Source organism: Chelmon rostratus, chromosome 15 (assembly GCF_017976325.1).
Source record: "Chelmon rostratus isolate fCheRos1 chromosome 15, fCheRos1.pri, whole genome shotgun sequence".
NCBI classification, from domain to species: domain Eukaryota; kingdom Metazoa; phylum Chordata; class Actinopteri; order Chaetodontiformes; family Chaetodontidae; genus Chelmon; species Chelmon rostratus.
In genome coordinates this window covers 25,303,078-25,317,272 of record NC_055672.1, presented here as the reverse complement: position 1 = coordinate 25,317,272, position 14,195 = coordinate 25,303,078, and the positions used below count along the sequence as shown (strand labels likewise).

Sequence of the window (14,195 nt, the reverse complement as noted above, 5' to 3'; positions counted from 1 at the left end):
CTAGAGTGGCACAGAGTCTAAAAACGATCTGAAAATCTTCTCTTTTTCTCGTCGCTACGGCCACAAATTACACTCTACACGCATAATTTTGGGATCAGTTTGTAGACAAACTTGTCCTCTTTCGTGTGATGTCCTCGAAAAAGCTGAGAGACTTACTGAATTTAAATAGTGAGGCTTTTTGTGCAGCCAGCTCCCTCCTGCTCTCCCATTAAGTCCCATGTTAAAATTCAGAGCTGTTTTGTGAGCAAAGCAGAAATGCCTCTTGTCTTTAGCTCGCCATAAAACAAAAAGTTGTTGTCTCAGGAATAAAACGAGGAGATGGTCGGACTCAGGAAGTTCTCGGGAGTCCGATGATCTATAGTACACTCTGATACGAGGTACGGTTCTCTCACCAGAGGATTTAGTTCGGGAGGTTCGCCGAACCCAAATCTCACTGCATACAATACAAACTCCTGTTCTCTGAGTCGCAGAGTCTTTTTAAGTCGACCATTTCGTCATTTTTCTAAAGAATATCTGGACACAAAACACACGTACATCTGGCCCAGACTTGTCCGCATCTCACAGTGTAATCGGTTTTTTGATAGCAGCTACGGTTTTGACACAATCGCAAGTTGTTCGGAAGAAACCGACAGCGAAAAAGCCGCTTTTCAAGGGAAGAGGTGCAACAGGTGCAACTGTCATTTACACACACACCGGTCAATAACCCACGCACACACATCTGCAGGACAACAAGCCTGAGAATGATTATCTTAACGAGCTCAGTCAAAACAAGGGCATTGTTTGAAAACAATCTCCGTCCAACAAACAGTTAAACTCAGCTTCACCAAGCGCTTTGCCAAAAAGGTTGAGACAGTAGTCACACAAACGCACACACAAGCAGGGCTAACCAACAGCTAAAAAGTGATTAAAAACAAGCACGTCAAAACTGAACAGGAACAGGTAAAAAGTGGGAGAGGTAGAGAGGTAATTATCAGCAGGTGGGGCAGAAGTTACACACGCACACAAACACACACACACACACACACACACACACACACACACATTCAGACACACATATACCAGACACATCTCCATGTAGGAGCTGGTTGGGCTGCTTGTGTAGTTCAAGCAGACACACACACACAAACAGACGAAGACACACACATACGCAGTCACACACAATGACAGATACATAAACACACACACACAGACAAATGCATAATGAAAACCCCATCCCCCCGCCCCCTTGTTAACGCCGTTAGCTCTATTAGCTCTGTTAGCACAGTTAGCTCTGTTAGCGTTAGCGCCGTTAGCTCTATTCGCACTGTTAGCTGTTCGCTCCGTTAGTGTTAGCTCTGTTAGCTCCGTTCGCATTAGCTCCATTCATGTTTATTGATTCAGTTCATTAATTCATGTTAACAGAGACATGAAGCAGAGGAGAGAAGCAGACACAGACAGCTGAGGTGATCAACAGAGACAGACAAGGAGAAAGCCACAGAAACACAGCTGAGAGCAATTCATTAATCAGGGACTGACTACCTCTGATATCTGCTGTTTTCTCACATTGCAGCCTTTTTCAATTGTCCGCTGCTTCGCCATAGTTTCGCCTAGAGACTTCATTCAAACTTTAAAACGTAGATAATTTTGTCGGCTCGAACGCACCCCGTGTCCCTTTCAAAATTTCCCAGGGGGAATTTTCTAGTTTCATTTATTATTGTATGTATATTTATATGTGTGTATATATATTTGTATGTGTGTGTGTGTGTGTCTGTGTGCACAATAATAACTCCTGTAAGAGATGTAAAAACACTTTTTAAAGAAAGTTTAGGGGGGAAAAGTTTGTTTTCCATGCAGGAAGAAAACTGGAATAAAGAGGTGACAAGACATAAAAAGGTATGTATTCTTTTTACATTTGGCCTTAGTCTTTTACAATTTTATAACAAAGCAAGAGATTTATGTAGTTAGCGTTAGCATAGAGCCTGCTCCTGGGTCGAAAATCAAGCTGTTCCACTTAGTGCTATTCCTGGAGCACTTCCGTTGTGTTGTCTCGAAATGCAGCGTTTTTCTATTGTATATGATTTCGAAATTAGTGTGTTTTCTACTTTGCATCGTTTCTATATTTGCAGGGTGGTTGCTTTAAATGTATTTGTTTTGGCTTTGTGCAGCATGTTTTTTTAATTTGTAGCACATTTCCTTTGATGTATTTATTTTGGATTTTCAAATGCATTTTTGGAACTGGTATTGGCGTTCCTGAAGCTGCAGCATGCTTCTCCCAATGGAAATGTTTTGGGCTTTTGCAGCGCATTTGACCTTGTCAGCCACAATACAAACCTAATCAAAAGCAGAAATGACTCGCTGTACACAACCTTTTCTCTGTGGCAGACCTTGTATAGTAAGAGTGAACATACACTGCAAATCAGAGTCTTCAATGTCTTGGGGGGCAACTTTTTTGGGTAAACAACGCCCTTTACTAAATAGCTGCCACATAAATATGACATGATGTTGTGAATGCTGGTCTCCACATATTTATGTTTAAACCACCAAACTGTGAACTAAACTGATTACAAGCCCAGGTTGATAGGGTAGCTTTCATTTTACACTATTCCTCACCACCAAACAGCGTGGCTTCTGAGTCAATCAGTGACGGGATGTTTGTGTGTGTTGCGTGAGTTTGTCATATCTTACCCATCAAAGAGACGTCTTCTTGTTGACTCAATAGCACTATCCACATTACGGATGGCCTGCTCAATGGACGTGCTCACAAAGGTGTCCCCTTCTCTGCTGACCGCAGGAACTGTTGTCACACGGAGAAAGACAGACTGGTTGCTTAGAACCAAGTTGAACCATGTTAAAAAGCCTAATATATTTACAACTTTATTGGGGTGTATAACCCTACTCATAACCAACAGATAATTTATTTCTACTTTCTCATTTTGTGGTTGAGGTTTTTTTCTTAAGTTTCATTAACCTGCTCATTTAAATGTAAATTTTCCAAAGCATTTATGCAACACATACCAGTGCCAATATATTTTATGCTTTAACATACATTTAACATACAATTTTGAGCTTAGGTTCAAAAGTGTTCTTTATATCCACCTATTGCAAGTGACTGAGCCTTTTAATGTGCTGCACTTAAGCTTCCTTTCTGAAGTTGGAGTGAGCACATTTCTTACAGTTTGTGGTTCACTAGCAAAGTGGTGCGGTTTGACCTGAGAAATGTCAGCAGGAAACACCAACACACACAGGGAAGACCTGACTTCTTATAGCATTACAGCAGAGTGTGATTAAATTACTGGCTGATTTGGACAAAAAAAGATCAACTGAGGACTTCTCACTTTCTGACAGCAATATACACTGAAAAAATATTTATATAATATACAAATCTTACCTCTTGATATTTCAGTTCAGTTCAAAACAATTGTATTTATATAGTGCCAAATCACAACAGAAGTTATGAGGGAGAGAGCAAATGAAACAGAGAGAGAGAGTGCAATGCACAATACGTTGTGTCTCTTCAGACTGCAATGTCAGAGATTTTATGTGTTTGATGTCACTATATCATTTTTAATATTTTCAGGAGAGATTTCAAATATGTGTTCAGTTTATCCAAACAACGCTGTTTGGAAATTTGCTGCAATGTTTTCGGAGATGTGAGAGAGCCGCTGGCAGGGTGAGACCAGCCATCAGTCTTGTGAGACAGTCTGCAGTGACTGCATCACATGACCATCTTGCTTAAGTGTTCTTTAGTGTGAACAGTGTCTACAGCAGGGGTCACCAACCCGGTGCACGCAGGCACCAGGTCGCCCGCAGCATCCACATCAGTCGCCCGTAAGCCAGTTCTAAAAATAGCACTAATCACGAATTAGCTCTGTCTGAAATTTTATTTAATTGTGTTGCTATTCTTTTTTAATTACATTTACAGTGATGTAAATTTAAAAACGAATACATAAAACCGTAAAAAAAAATTTATATATCATAAAAAAAGTTTAATATACAAACTCTGACGTAGTCTGGGTCGGAGGTCAGTCTAGTGCGCATGACAAACCAGCTTTGCTGAGATGAGCTTGTGAGCGCTGCAAAGATGAGGAGACGAACGCGTTTTCTACCCACAAACAGCAGAAAAAAGGAAGAAAACTTATCATTTTCACAGTGAATGCAGTGAATGGGAGGAAGAGTTCTTTTTTACTAACGTGAAAGAAAACTGTGAGTGTCTCATTTGCGGTGCGACTGTGGCGACGGCTAAGCGGCACAACGTGGAGAGATACTTCAGTACATGTTACAAAAGCTACCATGCTAACCACCCAGTCGATTTTTGTTAAGTCTTACATAATTGATAATTTGTACAAACATGGTTCAGAGTTATGATTTGATAAAAACTGTTAGTGGCTAGTAAAAATTGAAAAAGATTTCCTGCAAAATGTTGTGGAAGTGATCATTTGAAAATGAAACAATTGGATATTGCATATTGAAATGTACTGTATCTGTTTCCTACCTTGTTTAATCATTCTGAATAACTATTGTGATGGATCATATGCGATCAGTGTCTTCACAGAGAATATCATTAATAATAATATAAAATTAAAGGTACACTGTGTAACTTTGTTATTTCAGAAGTGTATTATCAAAGTGGTAGCCCTTTGCATTACTCAGTGCCCTTGAAGTAGCTCTTTGTTTCAAAAAGGTTGGTGACCCCTGGTCTACGGTCTAATTTTGTGTTTCAGATAACTTGGAGCTTGAAAATTCCCAATGTCCTACTAGAAAAAGTACGGAATGTCACTCAAAATCTATCCATCTACCCTGATTTCATGATGAAGCCACTGTCTGACGTCGACAACAATGGCAGCACCCATAAATGTAAACCATTACATAAAAAGCAATGTAAAGTATATGTGCCTGTATTTAATAATAATATTAAGTCTTAAATTTGTATACGCCTGTCTAAATTAACATTTGTCTGTAATTTATTTCATTTTACACGTACATTGTTTTAAATGCAGGGTAACTGATTTCTTCTCTTAGACATTTCAATCTAGAGGGGAGTGGGGCTGGATGTATTAGTAGACAGTAGTGTTTGTATTAGGCTGGTGAATGTAATGTTTAGATATTTTTAGTATACCATAAAAGTGTTGTAAAATAACACCTATAATGGTGTCTGTTATCTCAGGTGTTGTTTTTCCTCTTCTTCTTCATTTATATATGCAAGGAGGCTGACTCGATTGCATGTGTACTTCCCAAAGAAATATTAGTATGTCATGGTCAGCCATGTTTTTTGTTCATGTTTGGTGTTGCACACCTTAATGCTTTGAGATCGGAAGTTGAAACTTTCAATTGGGAAATTCCGCATTGACTGGAATACAGCATTAGTGTGTCTGTGGTGTGGTAATTCCTCTCTTACTCTCTGGGCTCCCAGATCCCTGCTGATGAGGCACTGCTGAACATGCCCACCTACTGGCCATCAACTCAACAGCCTGGCTGATATATCGACTCCCACTCATTTCCAGATCATTGTTTCAATTGTTGTACTGGTCATACTTCCACGCCATCCTAGTTTATATTCTAGTGATTTAATCTCTTCTGTTTTTGTGCACTTACCTGCATTTCTCTGTGTCTCATGATCACCACCCATCTGCCAAGTCTTCCTGCTCATCCATGTATGCTCATTCTATCTGGAACTTCAAAGCCTCAACTCTATCCCTGCCAGCAACACTTTCCCCTCATTCCCTCTGCCCAAGCCAGTTCCTCACCCTTGTATTTTGTACATCAAGTGTGATGTCCTGAACTGTATTTTTACGCTGCAGCAAACGTGTGTCTTGCATGTGTAACAAATGAATAATAATTATACGGCAAAACTTAACAGAGGATGTAAGATTAGGGGATCATTTCTATTTTAGATCAGATTTACAAATGACAAAACACCGTCATTTACTTACGGTTTTCACGTGACCAAATTTACTACAGCATCAATAAGGAACATGTTTATCCCTTACTCGCTAGCATGGTGCACTACCTGATCCTCATCCAGAGAGCAAAAAAAAGAAAAAGTGTCAGGTTGTGAGCTGATGGCACCAGCTGTGTCTTACCTGTGACAGTTAGCACCATGCTAGCCACCTGGTAGCCGATGGGGTTGCGGGCAACACACTCATAGCGTCCGGCATCAGCGGTGCCCACATCCTTTACCTCTAGATAACCCTCAGGACTGATGTGAAACTTGCCACTTTCTGTCACCTGTACACCATCCTGGGAAAAATATAGTGGGACAAAGGTCATGATCCTTGGAGCTAGCATGTGGAGATGGGTATCAAATTGTGAGTCAATAATAATAAGAACTTAACAGATGGGATGTCAGACAACTGAGGTATTTACTTTGCATGGGTACTTTGGACAGAAATTTCAACTTCAATAAGCTAAAACATATTAATCACTGAGTTGTCATTATTTGCATTAAATCATAATGTGTCAAATAAAGAAACCACACACCATTTTCTTATCCCTTTCTTCTTCACTGCCCTTTTTAACCACTTGTCTAACCCCATGACCTCTGTGGTCATGAGGTCATGGGGTTAGACATGAGCCACCTTTCTCAGCCAATAGGAGCTTTATCATCTAACCTTGTTCCATGTGAGGACAGGTTGTGGCTGGCCCTGAGCGCTGCAGGGAATCTGGATGTCCTGGCCAGACTCCACCATCAGGTCCCTTGGAGCATTTGTGAAAACAGGCGTTACTGAATGAGTTAAAGCATACACACACATGTGCACGTGTTAATGATTATACACCGTGCTCAAAGTACTGTACATGTGAAGTCCATTTTGAAATCAATCACAGCAGACAAACTCTATGACTTACCTTGGTAATTTCTTGTCCTGCTGACATAACACTAGCATACACACACCCACAGTGTTTGTGTCACATTACAGTTGCTATTTTTCTGTCCTCTATTTCACTGCTCCAAAACATTGAACAGCTTAGAGTCAGTGTGGAGTTCAAAGGGAGATGCACACATAATGCATTTTGAAAGGAAATGGTGCATTACTTCATTTGGTGGAAAATAGTGAAATGAGCAAATTTGCATGGTGAAACACCTTTGTGCACGAATTCCTAAACTGCTTTTCAGGTCTTTCCCTTTTTGAAACTATGAAATTGAACTTAGAAATGTGGTGTATACACACATACAGGTACCCACTGTCTTGTGTGATGAAATTAAGTGAAAAGAGCTGTTTTCCATTTGTGTGCATGCAAGTGCACTTTGACTACATCACATTACATTATGTGGACTTGTCCCCACAAGTAAAGCGAGTCCCCACAATGTGACTGTGTAGAGATTTATGTTCCCATAACATGAGTAATACAAGGCCACACATGGTGGGATGTTTGCCTCCCCGACAAATTCATGGTTCCCATGTAGCAGTCAGTGGTGAGCCACCTGGCCATTGTAGGAAAATCCAGAAATTTTTGAACACAAATTCGTGTAGGAGGCAATTTCATTGTAGTGAGACACAAATTAACTGCCTTTAAATTAAAGCTTAACTTTCTAAAAGATAGGGTTCACTGCAGTGTAAAGTACACAGCATGAAAGTAGCAGGCAATGTGTTGTGACGCTCTGCAAGGAGTGTGAACAGAGCAACATAAAAGTTAATAATATTACAGAGATACTGAAATATCTGATGAATGGAGACACGATATCCTGATTTCACTTCTAGTGCTTTGTCTATTCATCTGCACTACACTCTTAGCATAAGGCAGCCATCATATACTGCCAGCATGGATGCGGGCTTGTACAGCACTTTAACAGCATAGGGCCAATATGCAATGTGTACTTTGAGCCATGTTAACAACCATTACTACATGGAAAAACATGGTGTCATCACAGGATTATAGACTGCCATGCTTTCCTGTGCTACTCCAAGCCTGTAATTTCAGGCACCCACACTCTCTCTCTCTCTCTCTCTCTCTCACTCACACACACGCACACACACACACACAAACACCTTTGTAGTTTCTTGTGCGGACACTCACTGACATAATGTATTCCCTGGCCCCTTACTCTAACCTCAACCATCTCGACTAAATGCCTAAGCCAACAGCCAACCAGTCATCTAAACAGTAGTCCTTACATACTGCATCCAATGCAATTTGGTTGGTTTTTGAGTCAATCATTTCACTGAGACAGCAAATTGTTTGTTGGAGGACATCAAACTAAAAATGGACAAAGTAGGTTTTTTTGTGGCCATATTTTGAGATTTAAAGAAGGTATCTGATTTTGTCAAAGATTTTTTGTCAATACTCATCTATAAATTAGCACATTTTGTTTTTGCTATATTACTGTACTGATGTTTTGCCATTTCTTGTTGCTTTGCATGGCTTGTGTCCTTTCCTGAATTCTTTTGTTGTTGTTGTTGTTTGAATGGCATCTCGTTATTTCTTTGTTTTGTACATTTTATGACTTTATGTTTCAAAACATTACAGAAATGTGCTTTATCCAAATACACAAAAAAGAAAAAGAAAGAAAGAACCCTCACTCTAATCCGAATTCCAAACTAATCCTCAAAACCTAGTTTTACCCCTCAACCCACAAACAGCCTTTTGAAGCCCTGTCGGAAAATGAGGACTGGCCAAGAAGTCCTAATTTTACAAAAATGTCCTTACTCCCTAAAACTCTCTAAAATTGGTTCTGACAAAACACACACGTACAGAGCTATATGTCTTTGGGTGTATACATGCATTGTGACAAATTAATACCACACTTGCATGTGCAAACAACAAATTAGCTGTGAATAGAGAGAAATGCATCACTCCCACCCTCTTCAGATTTTACCACATAGCACTCCCCTCCTCCTATACAATCATGCTGTGTTTGAAGAGAGCCACACCAACAGCCTCTGTATGACAGCAACTGTAGTCACATTTTTCAGTTGTCTGTCTTCCAAAGTGGACTGGCTTCTGTGTTAGCTACTGGGTCTTTACCAGCAGTGTAATGGCTTGACCTTCCCTCCTACTAACGGTTAACTGTACCTAACTTAATGTAGCTGTGACCACTGACCAATATTTTTGCTTCAAGAAGCAAAGCTTTACCCTACACACTCACCTCTCTGCTGGATGCTGAGTTGTACAGCAGTGCGCACAGTCCCTACAGGGCTGACCGCCTGGCACTCATACTGGCCCACATCATGGGCTGCCACCCGAGTGATGCGAAGAGTACCAGAAGACAGGACTGCATGACGGCGGTCTAGGGGTAATGGACTGCCCCCACGTGTCCAAGCAATCACCGGCTGGGGGTAACCACTTGCTTCACAGGGGAGATCCACAGTGTGACCCTCCAGGACTGATTGGTCCTGCGGCGTGACTGTGAAATGGGGGATTGCTGGAATGAATGGAGAAGAAAAAAAAATGTAATCTTGCTGCATAGGAACTTTTACTTACCATGGCTGACCATTTAATGAAGCTGTTAGAGTCCTGCTTCCCAACAATTACAGCTGAAAATATATGTCGTAAGTGCAGGGGACAAGTCAGTTAGAGAAAAGTTACTGCTAATGTGAGCAACAGGAAGATTCATTTTGTCAATATCAATCTCTAAATTATGATCAATATACAAATTAATCGTCAAACATTTTGTAAGTGAGTTGCAGGAAGAAATTCATTAAATTTGTGTGCTGTGGAGAGTTTTCATGGCATTGAGCTTGTTTTGATTGAATTGGATTTGTATTGGGTAAATTCATGTGAGATTCAAGGTCCTGAAGTATCAGGATAATAGCAGTAAAAATCACTATACAGTGTATCACTATATTTCTTGCCTAATTGTATAGTGTAAGTAGACATGTCAATCCATGAAAAGCATAACCATAAATACATTTAGACTTTTAAACCATGCTGTACAAACACGAGATACAAGGTCAACTATAATAACTGCGTTACGGTTGTATGTCTCTGCTAACCAGTCAAGTTGCATTTATATCCATGCTTTTCCAAACTCATATAATATATGTTGTCAAGACTTTGAGGGAATTGAATTTATTTAATAACTTCACAGATAATAAGTGTATTTTTGGGGAAAATGGAAGTTATTGCTATATTGACATGTATGATTCCAGTGAATAATTTCCAGTGAGAAACATGCTGTCCTCACTTAGAGACTATTTTTACAGAGGAGTACAGAGGACTGATAGAGAGCTTTGTCACATGGTGCAAAGTCTCACCTGAAGCTCAATAACAACCAGGGAGCTTGTCGAGGACGACAATGCCTCAAATATGTATAAGTAGCTACAAGCTGTAAAACGTGGAAGTCTCATACACATCTTCAACCCGGCACAGCACAGAAGAACTGTACAATCACCAGTTTGACTCAATTCAATTTTATTCATGTAGCGCAGAATCACAACAGAAGTTGTTGCAGGACCCTTTTCATATGGGTCATACTCTTAATCTACAGAGACCCAACAATTCCCCCATGAGCAGGAACTTGAAGATTAGTGTCACCATTTCAGTATCCGGCCATTGTATAATAAGGTTGCATGGAATCTGTCTTATTTACAGTACAAATAAATCGAAGCTCATTCACCGTACAGAGAAAAAATTCTTCTGATTCCTACCTTGTACGATGATATACGCTGCAGAGTGTATGGTATCAACATTATTGGAGGCAAAACAGGTATATTGTCCTCCATCAGCCTGGACCACATTCTGGATATAAAGCCCTCCAGAGGGGGTGATGTTGATGCGTGCGTCATTGGGAAGGGGTGTCCGATCACCCTTTGTCCAGGAGATGCGGGGCTGTGGTTGGCCTGTGGCACTGCACTCTAGGGTCACACTCTCCCCAACCAGCACCTCAGTGTTCTGAGGCTGGATCACAAAACTTGGCCGTGCTGGAGGAGCAAAAGGGGAGAGGAGGGGAGAATGTGGGAATGGGGTTAGATTTATTAGGTGAGAGATGATAACACTTGTAAGAAAAAGGTTAAAAGAAAGTTACGCTCATTTGAAAGGTCAGTTCGTGCACAAGGATTACATTAAATGTATATTCCGTCAAAAACACCACTTTGACTACTGCTTGAACAACCTCCTATGGGTTTCACAAAATGTGGTTGGGTCCTTTCCATATTTGGCTGGGGAAACAGCAGAAATATATACAAAGCAAGGAGCTTGATGTTTACAATCACTCGAAGACAGGAAATGCACAAAATCTGCCCTTAACAAGGGGCTGTCTCTAGGGCCATCTGTTACATGGTGATAACCCCTGGGTCATCTAGAAAGAGCCATGCTAATCTCCTACAGCTATTTGCACTTTGACTGATTGATGGGTCAGCACTGTTTAAGTGTGTATATCAGGTAGAACATAGAGAGCAAGAAAGAGGACAGAGGTATTTGTGTGTGTCTGTGTCTGGGGAAAATATCATGTGAAAGCCAGTAGGCTTTGCTCATGGCTCAGTGGGACATCCCAGTTTTTTGACCAGTTGAACTCTGATGGCACGCACCTTGTTCTATTCTGATGACAGAAAGGGATCATATCATGTTCTAGACATATAATCTCATGCTCATGGTAACCCCTTACTGATTTGTACAGTATTGCCCTCACATTGAACCAAGAGAACTCAGGAAGCCTAATCATGTTATTCAAACTGAAAATGTCACAAGTCTTTTACAATCTCAACAAACATTTGCATAAATGAAGTTAACAAATACAACACATTAAAGTTGGATTGGCCAAATTCTGTTTGAGTACAGGTAAGAGTTGATACATTGAAAGAAATGTCTTTACAAGGGGTTAACCTCTGCCAGCAAGTGCCCTAAATCTGAATTTTACATCTCAGTCTATGATGCAGGTTGATTAGTCTGGACATGGATAAGAGCGAGACTTCACTAAGAAATACTGCATAATGCAGTTGTAGTACTTAATAGGTTGCCTGAGGATGAAATTAAAAGCAGCCACTCACAGGGGGCTCCAAAATACCGCAGTGTGACCTGTGAAGTCTTGACCTCCCCGGCCACGTTTTTTGCCATGCATTGGTAGACTCCCTGGTCTGTCTCCCTGGTGTCCTGGATCATCAGTGTCCCATCTTCCAGCAGGTTCAGACGACTGTCATCACGCATGTTTAGAGCGTTGCTGTCAACAGGGCACAGAGATACACATCACAACTGATTAAACATAAATCAATAAATGCATACAGTCTAATCACATACATACATACACATACTTTTCTAAAATTCCACATAATCATTGTAACAACATTAGAGATAACTGTGTAATTGTTGTCATAATCCCAACATTTTTAAAATGGGAATGGTAATGTCAGACTCAAACTTTTGTTCATCTACTTAAATGTCAGTAATTTATGGGGCCTAAACACATGTACTAGCTAAAAATGGTCAGTGAAGCCTTTGGTTACTTAGCATGGTCATAACATTGAGTGCAGGAGTGACTTTTACTTATAATGAAGTATTCGTACAGTGTGGAGAGAGTACATCTACCTGATGCTTCCTCCAGCACTGATTAATTGTCTTACTTGTTCCTGAGCCAGATGATCTGTGGTTTAGGGTTGCCTTCGGCCCTACATGTGAAGTAGACGGTGTTCCCTGATGTAACATCCACATCCTGGGGCTCTGAAGTGATCCTGGGTACCTCTGGAGATAAAGACCAGACAGGAGGATGGGAAGATTATTATGCAGGTTTAAATGCATGTCTATTCATTTGTATTTGCCTGCATGCTACAACAATCAGTCTATCTGTTGAGCCAAACTTGTAGTAAACCTGTTGTGTTCTTCCGTGATGGTGGGTAAGAGACTGATAACTAGGCAGATATTCAGAGACAGTATTCTGTACACTATCCTCTCACCACATCAGTTATCTCACCTGAGCTGTAGAGTCGTCTAACTCATAACCCACCAATACATACAAATCACTCCAGGAGAAATCATTCAAACTGAGTGCAAGACACTGACCTTGCAGACTGAAAGGGTAGGTACAGGTATAGGTGGTGGCAGCTTATTACAGAAGCTCTGAACACGTTTCTTTGTTTTAGTGTTTTCATGTGTTTTTCTCTTCTTTTTTCCGTCACTAGTCTCAGTTGATCACGCGTACTTACGGATGTGAGACTAGTGTTTTGTGTTTTACTCTTTTCTGGACTACTTAAAACAACATCAGGAGATTCATTCAGCCATGGCTCCATTGTTTATACTTGGGAACAGCTGTTAGCGCTGAGCAACACCAACACACTCCCAGTGTAAAGACCGGAGATCCCCATGGAGAAATGTGGAGTGACGTCTGTTTCTGATGACGTGGCACAGCTGGATCTGCTGCATTTGCTATTACATTCACACTGACACAAACACCCCCACCCTCAATGCTCTGTTTAGACACATTAACTTATATTTACATTATTAGAAAATGTCACCAGCACTAGCAAATAAGTATGTGGCACTTTTATGAATGCACATGAGAATGAATTACTTCATTCTTGGCTGTATGCCTCTTCCCAGTAAACAGGTGGTCATTTTTCTTCATGAGACAGACTTTAGAGCTGTCAGTAAAGGGAAACCTACAAGCCATGAAAGACACAGCTAGGCTGATTCAAGTCAGAAAATGAAGAGAAAATGAAAAAAAAAGAAAAATGACCACCTGTTTACTGGGAAGAAGCATCCAGCCAAGAATGAAGTAATTCATTCTCATATGCAATAACAAGATAAGATAAGATAACATAACATAAGATAAAGCTTTATTTATCCCCAGCCGGGGGAAATTTGGGCATTAAGAATAATAAATAGTGTTACTACTATTGCGCAGAAGAATAAAATATACAAAACAGTAAATTATATGTAATATTACACAACATGTATGGATAAGTGCGGAATTTGTAAAAACAACATCAACACAGTCTTATGTTAAGTGATGCTGGAGATGAATAATCTGACATCTGATGGAATGAAGGACCTGCAGTAGCGTTCCTTCTTACACACTGGATGCAGCAGTCTGTTACTAAAGGAGCTGCTGAGGGCCCCCACTGTGTCATCCAGGGGGTGGGAAGGGTTGTCTGTGATCAATGTCATCTTGGCTAACTCCTCTCAAATACATCCTCAGTGGTGTCCAGAGGGCAGTCCAGGACAGAGCCAGCTCTCCTGACCAGTTTATTAAGTCTCTTTCTGTCCCTCTCAGAGCTTCCACAGCCCCAGCAGACCACTGTGTAAAAGACTGCAGAACCAACCACAGAGTCATAAAAAATAATAAACAAAAT

At 40.6% G+C, this 14,195-nt stretch overlaps 1 protein-coding gene across 1 annotated transcript in view; it reads right to left on the bottom strand.

Moving 5' to 3' along the window:
- LOC121618150 (peroxidasin) overlaps window positions 1–14,195 on the bottom strand; it is a 77,612-nt gene that overhangs the window by 24,880 nt on the left and 38,537 nt on the right. The window contains exons 8-14 of the mRNA XM_041953478.1: window positions 12,471–12,588; window positions 11,901–12,070; window positions 10,563–10,835; window positions 9,062–9,337; window positions 6,588–6,700; window positions 6,060–6,216; window positions 2,665–2,773 (exon numbers count right to left, since the gene is read on the bottom strand). Of these exons, the coding sequence (XP_041809412.1) occupies window positions 2,665–2,773; window positions 6,060–6,216; window positions 6,588–6,700; window positions 9,062–9,337; window positions 10,563–10,835; window positions 11,901–12,070; window positions 12,471–12,588 (1,216 nt within the window). The remainder of the gene's footprint in view (window positions 1–2,664; window positions 2,774–6,059; window positions 6,217–6,587; window positions 6,701–9,061; window positions 9,338–10,562; window positions 10,836–11,900; window positions 12,071–12,470; window positions 12,589–14,195) is intronic.